The 11257-nt window shown below is 39.4% G+C and overlaps 2 protein-coding genes across 2 annotated transcripts in view; one reads left to right on the plus strand and one right to left on the minus strand.

Annotated features, from left to right (window-relative positions):
• The window catches only part of LOC122058450 (mRNA-decapping enzyme subunit 2-like), an 8779-nt gene extending 4293 nt beyond the window's left edge, over positions 1 to 4486 (minus strand). Inside the window, exons 1-3 of the mRNA XM_042621142.1 lie at positions 4263 to 4486; positions 2028 to 2179; positions 430 to 557 (exon numbers count right to left, since the gene is read on the minus strand). Coding sequence (XP_042477076.1) covers positions 430 to 557; positions 2028 to 2179; positions 4263 to 4342 — 360 coding nt within the window. The 5' untranslated portion in view covers positions 4343 to 4486. The remainder of the gene's footprint in view (positions 1 to 429; positions 558 to 2027; positions 2180 to 4262) is intronic.
• Positions 4487 to 7470: 2984 nt separating this feature from the next.
• Positions 7471 to 11257, plus strand: LOC122057602 (pentatricopeptide repeat-containing protein At2g01510, mitochondrial-like). The gene is made up of 2 exons (XM_042619756.1): positions 7471 to 8337; positions 9678 to 11257. Exons 1-2 carry the CDS (start codon positions 7638 to 7640, stop codon positions 11042 to 11044), a joined length of 2067 nt encoding a protein of 688 aa, XP_042475690.1. The 5' UTR covers positions 7471 to 7637; the 3' UTR covers positions 11045 to 11257.

Genomic DNA, 11257 nt, shown 5'->3' on the forward strand with positions numbered 1-11257 from the left:
GGGGGGGGGTGGTTGGGGGTTGTCTGTCTTGCCCAAATCTACAAGTTTCACTGTCTCTCCAATTCCATTTTTCTCCTGTGTGGTTCAATTAATCAAGATCAAGGAGAGAAGTGAGAATTTTTTTACCAGTGAAGATTTAGGTGGCATGATGCAGTGACAGGAGGCAGCTCACTTAACTCTTAAAACTGGGTTGGCTCATGATTAATGTATTCAAAATTTCAGCATGCAGATGCATATCTCAATATCAAAATCTTTGTAACTATAAGTGGGAAGAAACAAGAGAATTTATTGAGCACTGAGCATTGAAGCTATTGGGGGAGAATAAAAACTCGTGTATGGAAAAGCGAAGAAATGAATTCACATCGCTTAGTGCCAGAGGATAAAAAGGCTTATTGTTTTCTGATTGGGTTCATTCATAAATTATCTTACCCGTTCATAATATTCATCCAAAATGATGGCTCCAGTAACCGGAACTCGGACCTTGTAAGAAGTGAAGTCTTTGTATATATCATCTATATGCGCAATATAAGGTCTTAAAGCAGCACAACTATTGAACACTGTGACGAGTTAAGGAAAACAAGAAGCAACAGACAAGAATATGCACCGCAAGAATGTAATATTTCCTAAAGAAAAGATGATTTAAGTCTAAAAGTGAATGCACCCAAATTGGACAGAATCCCATAATATCAAATGAAATAGAAAGTCAAACACTTCTTAAAATGAACTGAACGCCAAATTGTTCCAGCCTATTGATGATCCAAGTCATCTGACAGTCCAACTATGATGCAATAAACAACAAAGAAAATATATTTGCACTAGTTACAGAATCAGGCATTAGGACCAGCTGTAAGATTTTTTCCTTGGCTTGGAGAAGATTGTGAATATAATTCGCATCACCTTTTATTATCACGGTATCACCTACGTCATTTTTTTTCTGTGACATGAAAAAGTCCAGTATTAGTGGTAAAAATGATCTAACTAATCAAACTTGACAATCCATTGACCACTCGATGGTTCATGACCTATGATCAGACCAATGCCCCTATAATTGGTAAGTTTTGACCACCCAAGTACAATGGTCTATGCAACACTGTAAAACAACATGACTTTCAAGTTTGTCACCAAGCCTATAGATGAGAACCATACAATAAAGGCTGAACCTCATTTGTGAAATATATGTGGCCGGCCTTAGACAATGTTCCCAGTTACAGAACCTCAGTTCAATATCAAATTTAAAATAAATACATTTGAGACAGCATGCCATACCTACAACTGAACTGAACAGTTATGCACAGGGCACATGCGAAGGGATTGGAAGCTTGTGAAATAAATGTAGACTTAAGGATCAGCACATGTCTTAGACAATGTTCTCCATTATCAGAACTTCTGCTCAATATCCAATATTTTCTGCCCGGAACAAAAGGGGATACTTGAGCCACGATTCCAACTTAACTGTTCCATATACACATGAAACCACCATTTCATCGGTCCCACCAAGTAAACCTTCTAGGAATTGTATCAAGAATGCGACTTATCAAAAATGGGTTTCAAATCAGATGATCAGGATGCCACAATCAAGCAATCTTTTGTAATAGAAACTTAATTAAACCCATCTGGAGCATTATCTCAGTTCCCTTAAGGGACAGAAGTGGATGTATTGTATTAACCGACTCCTCCTCCAAGAAATGACCAACAGGCTTGTAGAACTTAGAAATTAATGCAATCATTCTGCTAAATGCTAATGTGTAGAACTCTTTCATGGTCATTCAAACATAATTGCATACTAAGACCAACCCCATTGCATCAGTTTTTATCTTGTATCTGGCCTTTTTAGTGTTTTAACAGTTCAATGAACCATTTTACAAAACTAGGTACAAACCCAGTAGGTAAAAGAAAAGCTAATCTAACATAGCCTTAACTTGACAACAATGGCCCAGGTCAGCATTCACATTATCATAAGATCATTATCAACTGGAAAAAACTTAAAAAGACTATCTGAATTACAAAGATATAATTGAGTAGGATACTCAAGGAAGCAAATTCTTTCAGTGTAAGCGACTTCAAGGATGGGTTTTGCTCCACCGAATTGTCTTCATAGAACCAATGAGCATGCTCAATGAGAAATAAAATCCTCTCAAATGACTCCAGGTCTTCTTTCGGAACGTTTAAGATAAATCGACTGCATGATATAAAGAAGGGTTAGAGCTGACAAAATAAAACCAACCATAGGAGGTAATCAATCAAAAACATGTTTAACCCAAGTACGCAATATGCAATCATGTATTTATAGCTGCTGCACGAGCCTTTAGATATGAATCTGCATCTAAGAAAAGGCACTGTTATTTAACAGCAGATCTAAGGAGCCAATTTAAAAAAGATGCCCATCTTATACCACCACACACATCATGCCTAAGGGAATGGATTGATAAGACTCATATCAACAGAGCATTTAGAACAACATGCTATGTGATGGGGAAAACTATAGCCAGGCCAATCACACAATGGGGCAAACGTCCCTCCAAGAGCCAACTAGCAGGGCAGTTCCAAATAGAGCTGCTTATCGATCAGGCCCTAGCCTAGCACAAGGCATATAAGATAGGGCAGGCCCAGTCAGGCAGGGCCCAGACCTAAGGACAATCCAGGTCACGCAAAAGGCTTCCAGGCTGGATGGAGTTTATAATTTGATTTCTTTCTTCAGCACCAAGTAAATATAAAATTCAGATTGGTTCACCAGTTGACAGACAAGATAATAGAGGGGAACACTTGTAGTCCATCCAAACATTTGCATATACGATTCCTTAAACCATATTGGTCCAAGGCAATCTGATAACTCTACCACAAAATATAATTAAAGCTATAATACTTTTACTTAGACATCTGGTTTTCTAGAGAACAACCTATTTTCATGTCCAGCTTTTTACTCGGAAACATAGGGTTCGAGTATATGCTCATCCTAGGGGATTTGTGTTTCTGGTGATCAAGACAAAGAAGAAGATCTTTCCAGTGAGGTTCGTGCTTTTGGAAACTAGAGATGAAGAGGAAGACTTCTGTAATTTCTAGTCAGAAATATTAGGATTATGGATGAAAAACTCTTCTATCTCCTACCACTCGCTTAAGTGATCTCCATGAAGGATGGGCAGATTAAAAAGAAAAATGTGACGGCAGTTTCCATTGAGTGCTTTTCTGGAGGGGCACCTAAATATTGACCATGAAATCCTACGAGTACATTTGTTTCTATAGATGGATCATTAATGAATGCATAGATTTCAAAATATAGCTTCCAAGCTTACCTTGGAATTGTCTAATTCTGTTGTGGAAAATATGCATTCCCACTTGGCAGATCCGTATCAGCCGACTCTCGTTATCCTATAATTTGGTCAAATGAATCTAACTACTTGATGGGTTATTCACACACAATAACTACACTTAAACCCATGTTAAGGAGCTGCAAGCCACAGAATCTCCCCCAGTCTGTCATTGGCTGGACTATGGGGATGATAAGGGATTCCAGAATACTTTTAGACAAATTCAGATCTAGTAGCAGGATGGAAAAATCAAATATCTAATCAACTTAAGGGATCACATTTGTTTCCTCCTGCAGAATTGGGACAAGATTATTCGTTCTTTTCAGTGGGCTGCAAGGCAATTAGTGATATACTGCAGGATACATCTGTTTTATGAATGGAATATTACTTCATGTATACAATTTAAAGAGAAAAATAAGAAGATTGAAAAACCTCTCTTGCCAAATGAAATTTGAGCCTACAATAGACTTGCCTGAATCAACACACCTGTGAACTTCAAATTTTACTTCTCAGTCTCCAATTTTCAGAAAATGAATGGTAAAAAAGTAAGTTCTATGGAAATCGTTGTTGGAGAGGTAATATGTTAAAGAACGTTTTTGCTTTTCTGAAACCCATAAATGTAAAACTGAAAGGGGTGAGAATCCTTGTCTTCCAATTGCTTTCTCTAATTCCGTGTCTAAATTCCTAAATGAAGCCCCAACCCCTAACGCAAACAAAAACAAAAACAAAGATCAAAACCAAACCTCGGATTTATATTTCTAACTCTCAAATTCACCAAAACCCTAGCAGTAACTTCGAACCTAAACAAGCAACAAAATTCGAGAACATAAAACTGACAAGAAACAGTCCTGAGAATCGAAAAAATAGGGTAAGTTAAACCACCAGAAGAAAAAATAAAAGAAATAAGTTGACGAATAGGAACCACAACGAAAAATTCAAATGACTTAAGAATCATACCTGCAAAGGTCGTCGAGGAGCTCCTGAGGAGGGAGACCGTTTTTCAAGGAAGCGCTTGAAGAACGATGTAGACTTGTCATGGCTTCCGAAGCGTAGATGAAGAACGAATTCTGGCCCCTGATACCTTGATTTCAATTTCTAGATGGTCACCGATGGTTGAAGACGATCATGATTAATTTGTCCAGCTTGGGAACGACTGTCACTGTAATCACTCCACCAAACCAGCCATCCCATTTTTATAAAGAACTGTAAATATTCGGGTGATGGTGGAATATCCGTATCGGAGACGGTGTGTGCTAGGGGTGTCAATCCGTCAGGCCGGGCCGGTCTCGGTTGGGTCTAATTGGGCTCGGCCAATTTCTAAGGCTGCACCGTAAACGCCCATTTAACTAAACAGGCTTAGATAGCGCAGGCATAGTACAACTAATAATCGGTTCAATTGGTCATTCTCGGGCTTTAATCGGGCTACCATAAACGGGTCTTAACCGGGCTATAGACCTATTTAACTTTAAACATGCTTTAAACGGGTCCTCTTTAAAATTGTTCTTTTAAATGTGCTAAAAAATAATACCAATAAAATGAGGCAAAGATGGGCATAGCAAATAAAGATCCCATAATTAAAATGGATAAGCCAAAGATGGAAGTAGCTAAGTTACGAAAGTACTCGGTCTTTAATCCAACAGAACTCAAATCAATTAAACTATGTCTACGCAACCCAAGTTGAGCAAGTTTTAATCAATTAAACTATGCTTGAAAAAAGATGAATCTTCATATAACAATCACCACCATCTCAACTGTACATATCACATAGCTTTAGCACTAAATACAAATAGTATTAAAAAAATACAAGTAATATTAAAGGGGTCGGGCTAGGTCGGGCTTAAATGAGTTGGTTCAAGTCAGGCTTGCAAATGTGTTGGGCAGGTAAGGTGCCCGTCGGGCTAGGCGGCTGCACCGTGTACTACCTATTTATAAACGTGTCGGGCTTGAGCCAAACACATTTATTAATTGGGCCGAGTCTGACACATTTATTAATCGGGCCCATCTAGGTCGGGCCATAAACGTGTTGGGCTTGGTCGGCCCTTCAGTTGTGGGTTTGGAATTGACACCCCTAGTGTGTACCATAAGGGATTTGGTTATCGGTATCGAGATTGTACTCGATCAATACCGATTCGATCTGATCCGAATAGGATTAATTTACGCCTTTTTTTTTTCTTTTTTTCTTTGAAAGTACTTTTACTTTTTTACCCTTGGCCTTTGTAGATCCACCGATATGGGCCTGGAATCGGTATTGCCCTTTCCTGATTACGATACGAATCGCCTGATTCAGGCAATCGGACACCGATCTCTCAAAGCATGGAAGAAATGCCATCATTTGGCTTTTAATGATCTTTTTATTTTTTGGTAAAGAGCTTTTAGATATCTGAAATGAGTGTATAGCATTATTCTAAAACTCAGATCGGATTGATGAGTATCAGTCTTGCCTGATCCTAATCCAATCTCGATTCATAGGTCTGATCTAAGGGTAAAAACGTAATCAAATTGAATTTTATTTTAAAAAAAAAAAAAAAAAGATAAATCTGTTCGATACATTTTGATCCAGAATAGTCGATCAATATCAACATTGACTAATCCCAAGTTTTAGAACCCCGGTGTGCAAAGGTGTGTTTTGGGGTTCTACTCTCACAACAGTAAAATGAAGTTTTACCACATGGAAAATCTAGGCATCTGACCACTAATTTATTATGTGGACCATTAGACTAATAAACCTTTTTCCCAAAATTTTATTTCAAATCATTAAATGTAATTTACACAAATTGTAACCTCAAGGGGGTAGCAAAGCTACGAAGTTGGTAAGGGACCTTTGCCTCGAGAAGCGTGAGGTTTTAAGTTTGATTTCTCTTACTTCCTTGGGGCCACTCACACGAGGTGTTTAGTGTTCTTCACTGCTTTTGGTAAAGGTTGAATGGTTCTCATTTAACCCCAATATGACCTGGTCCATGTGGTCATAGGGTCAATATGGGCCCATGGGACTAGTAAGGTCGAAGACCTAGATAGTGGATACTCGTTGTTAACCCCACCCCCCTCCACAAAAACACACACACACAAATTGAACATATGAGACCTGATATAATTAAAATACCATGAATATAATACCTTTCAACCTTTTTTACACAGCTTAACAAAAAAAAAAATGATATACCACAGAACCGTTAACTGGTCAATGGTCTGATAGTCGGTCCTGAAACAGCTAGGGCCAAGGCAGACAGGTCGAACCCAATTCCGCCAACCCCTGGACCTCTTCCGAGACCATGAAGGACCAGGACAGGATTACCTATTTGCTTGATCCTCAAGACACTAAACTATGGGGCTAACCGTTGGAGGGTTTTCACTGTGGTTAGGATAACAACATTTGTTCTTAGCCTGGGTTGAGTTAGCTGTTATGAGGGTTTTGACCACGGTTAAGTTAACAATTTTGTCTTTAGCTGGGTCAAGTTAGCTGTTACGATCAGCCACGCCAAGAAAAGATCCCCTATGAGGAAGAAACATGTGTTCATGATCTTTGGCCAATAGGAGGCTTGCACGCTCTATATAAGGCAAGGGGAGCCGGAAAAGAAGGTAAGCTCTCAATCTCTCACAAAGCATTCTATCAGACCAATCTGCCAAGACTAATTTTAGCATCGGAGCCTGGTCTCGGAGCCTCCTCCAGGCCAATTTTTGATCCGGTTTCTACAGGTGGACGTGTGATGGAAACGTGCAGCAACAAAAACCTATAGTAGGTAATTTCACATTAGTCAATGAAGACAAATGCCAACAGCTGCCTAGCTCAATTGGTAGGAACTGTTTGTTGAAACAGCCTTCCGTCTGGCACTTCTGGAGTTTGAATTCCCTCTCTTTCCCCCCCTTGCTGGCTGCCCTGTCTGGAGTTCGAATCCCCCCTCTTTCCCCCTGCTGGCCGCCCTTCCTTGAGTTGGGAGTTGGGATGCTTGCGACAGCTTTTGGGCTGTGATCCTAGTTGGCCCATGGGCCCTTGAGAGGAACAGACTCAAAATAAATAAATTATTGTAAGATTTAGCATGATTTGTGTTAGGTTCCGTCCTTATTCAGTTTACAGGGGTTACACCTTATCAATTCAAATTAACGTTTTTTAGTCTAAAATCAAAATAAAATCGAATGAAATTTCACTTCTCAAACTAAAATGAATCGAATTTGTTTTCGTAAATTCGATTCAGTTCGGTTTGAAACGGTTTGAAACGGTCGACTTCCATCCCGGGTCAGCTCTAAAATGGCACGCTTAAATCTATAAAGTAACAGAACCCATTCAAATTTCTGTTTCGACGGTTGCACCAATCAGATAGCTCAAGCTTTCCCGCCATGGAACTTGGCTGCGTTGTCGAAACCAAACACCTCAAATCTTCTCTTTCAACACAAAGCTTTGATTCCTGCAAATCCCCCTTCCTTCTCAGACAATTACACGCTCAGATTCTAAAGTCTCCACATAATCCTTCCAACCTCAACCTCGCAACCAAATTAGTCGCCTCTTATGGCAAATTCGGTGACTTGGAATCTGCCCATTTGGTTTTCGATCGATATCCACGATACCCAGATGCTTTTCTCTTCAATTCCCTCATCCAAGCCCACATATCAAACTCTTTATTTCTAAAAGCTATAGATATATATGTGCAAATGATCGAAGTTGGTACCTTTCCCAACCAATACACGTTCCCTTTGCTTTTCAGAGCCTGTGCGTCTTCATTCATGCTTCATCAGGGGATACAGATTCATGCTCATGCTGCAAAATTTGGGTTCATTTCGAATCCTTTTGTGGTGGTTTCTTTAATGAATGCATATATGAAAAATGGCGTGGTTGATATTGCTCGCCAGTTGTTCGATGGAATGGTTGATAGGGATATTGTTTCTTGGAATGCATTATTAACAGGCTACTCACAGAATGGATGGCCAGAAGAAGCTTTGGAGGTCTTCAACAGGATGAGGGAGGAAAATGTGGATGCTAACTTTGTTTCTGTTGCCTCTGTGATTGCCGCTTGCTCACAGCTGCGGTTTCTAAATCAGGGTATGAGATAATTAACATATCAATTGTGTTCAAAACTATTATTTCGTGAGTTTTACTAACTTAAAGTTTCTAATCTTAATAATTCCTAGAGTGGTAAAAGTATAAGGGTACTCTGGGTTTGGCAGAAACCAACTAGAAAGGGAGATATAAATAAGGCATGAAATCTGTGTATCCATTCTAATTTTCCCATCCTCTTCAATGTAAATTTGAAGAGTATATAGCTCTGTCGTATAGTGCTTCATTATTCTAGGTTAAGCTCAATATAATGCTGATAAAGCAACACTCTTTACTCGAGCAGGAATGCAACCCCATTTGTTTTTGTTGAGAAATGCTAACCCAACATGATTGCAATATAATACTGGTGCAGATACCAGCTGTACAGTGGGCCTGCATCTGCATTGGCAGGAGCCGCAGGACCCATCCTGAATTGTTATGGGGCCCACTGTAAAGATGGAATATGCACCACATCATATTACACACATGTTGTATTGCATTCCCTTTTATTCTGCGAGAAGTATGCTAAGCAAGTCCCATTCTTCTATGTGTACATTCTTTTTTTTCGTCTTTTTTTTTTTTTTTTTTTTTTTTTTTTTGGTGTCACATGAATGTTGTGGATGTGTGTTTGCACTTGTAGGAACCTTATGATATTGTGTGACTACAAAAGAAAAGCTGGGAAATAAACTTTTTCCCTCATCTCTTCCCCACTCCACCCCCCTCCATTTCTCAATATTTGCTTCATTTGTTTGAGGTGGGTGGGCATTTTGGAATTATGTTGGGAGTTTAGATCAATATACCATCAGGATGGGTTCAACCTTGCTACTGCACCCTACTTGCCTCATCTATTGGGTGATAAACCACCAACTCACATGTCCACACACTTATGAATCATTTTGCAGACAATTAAGAAGAAGCATGTGATGCTAATTAACTTGTCTTCCCTTCCCCCCTATATGTACAGTTTCAAAACAAATGGATCCTAAAGTTAAGCAGGTGATAGGAATCACTCACTCATCATGTCTTCCGAAGAGGAGATGTTCTATGTGGGGTACAATCATTGATAGTATAAACCCCCTTTTTTTCCTTTCTTCATGGGTCAGAGGAGTAGGGATTGGAAGCAAACTTTTTTCATTAGAGAAGGCAAAAAGGTTTTTTAAAGGATCAATTAGAGTTGGTTACTGAAAAAAAATGGTGTTTCTCCAAGGAAGTACTGTTACTGGTTGTAACATGATATTCGATTAAAATGTACCTTTAGAAAATTGTTAGTTTATTACACAATAGAAGAAGAAAACTGTTACCCATTTCAACTTATTATATGATTTATATCTGGATGATTCATACAGGCAAGAGCATTCATTCTTGGGCGTTGAAGAGTGGATTTAATGCTGATGTTGTTGTTGGCACTGCTCTTCTGGATATGTATGCAAGTTCTGGTGACACTGAATTAGCTGGCAAAGTGTTTGAAGAAATGCTTACGAAGGATTTGATTGCTTGGAATTGCTTGATATCCTGTTATTGCCAAAATGGGTTGATTGATGATTCCTTTAGCTTGTTTGTAGAGATGCAAAACACTGGATTGAAGCCTAATGGGTCAACTTTAGCTGGAATACTACCCGCTGTAGCCCGTTTAGGTGCAGTCCATTTGAGTAAGTCCTGCCATGGCTTTATCATTAGGAATCGATTGGACATGGATGAGTATGTGCTTACTGCCTTAATGGATGTTTATGCCAAATCTGGTGATTTGGTTGCTGCACACAGGCTTTTTGATCTCATTCCTAAAAGAAGTGTTGTTGCTTGGAGTTCAATGATTTTTGGTTATGGCACCCATGGTTGTGGGGCTGAGGCTCTCATGCTGTTCGAGAAAAGGCATGAATTTAATGTAAAACCAAATTATATTACCTACATTGGAGTCTTATCTGCTTGTGCTCATGCTGGGCTTGTCAAAGAGGGCAGGGAATATTTTCGACGAATGGTTGATGACCACGGTATCACCCCTTCTGTGCAACACTACGCATGCATGGTAGACATGTTTTCCCGTGCAGGGAATTTGGATGAGGCAATGGATTTGATCACTGTGATGCCTGTTGAACCCTCGCCAGGTATTTGGGGTGCTTTATTGGGTGGTTGCAGGATCCATGGTCATGTTGAGCTTGGTAAATATGCTGCTGAACGGTTATTTGAGTTGAACTCTTCAGATCCTGGATTCTATGTCTTGCTATCAAACATGTATGCTGCTGCGGGTATGTGGTCAGAAGTGCAAAAGGTGAGAGGTCTAATGAAAGAAAAGGGCTTGAGGAAACCAGCAGGGTGGAGCTCAGTTGAGATTGGTAACAAGGTTCATTCCTTCGTCTCTGGGGATATGTCCCACTCAGATTCCAATGAGATATACCAGAAATTGGATGAGCTGATGGAGGAGATAGGCAGGGTTGGGTATATCCCTGAGACCAAAGTTGTGTTGCATGATGTGGAGGATAACGTAAAGGAAAATGTTTTGAGGAGCCATAGTGAAAAGTTGGCCATGGCTTATGGATTGCTGAGAGCAGCACCGGGCGTACCCATTAGAATAATGAAAAACCTTAGAACATGTGAAGATTGCCATTCTGCTGCAAAATTCATTTCAAAGATCACAGGTAGAGAAATTGTGCTGAGGGATTCAGTTCGATTTCATCATGTCAGAGAAGGGGTCTGCACGTGCAGGGATTATTGGTGAATCTTTACTACACTGTGAAGAAGTAAATTATTATGTAAACTAGAAGAGCCCATCATCTGTCTGACAGAATTAAACTTTTTGGTTGTAAGTTATCATACTTCATTTCAGTCAAATTTTGATATATAGGCATAGAACATCATTCTGCACAGGTTGCGAGTTGTACATTTATCAAATTCCACTTGTTTATATTCTAAAATCTCAGGATTTTTTTAA

The sequence above is a fragment of the Macadamia integrifolia genome, chromosome 12 (assembly GCF_013358625.1).
Source record: "Macadamia integrifolia cultivar HAES 741 chromosome 12, SCU_Mint_v3, whole genome shotgun sequence".
In the NCBI taxonomy this organism is placed as follows: domain Eukaryota; kingdom Viridiplantae; phylum Streptophyta; class Magnoliopsida; order Proteales; family Proteaceae; genus Macadamia; species Macadamia integrifolia.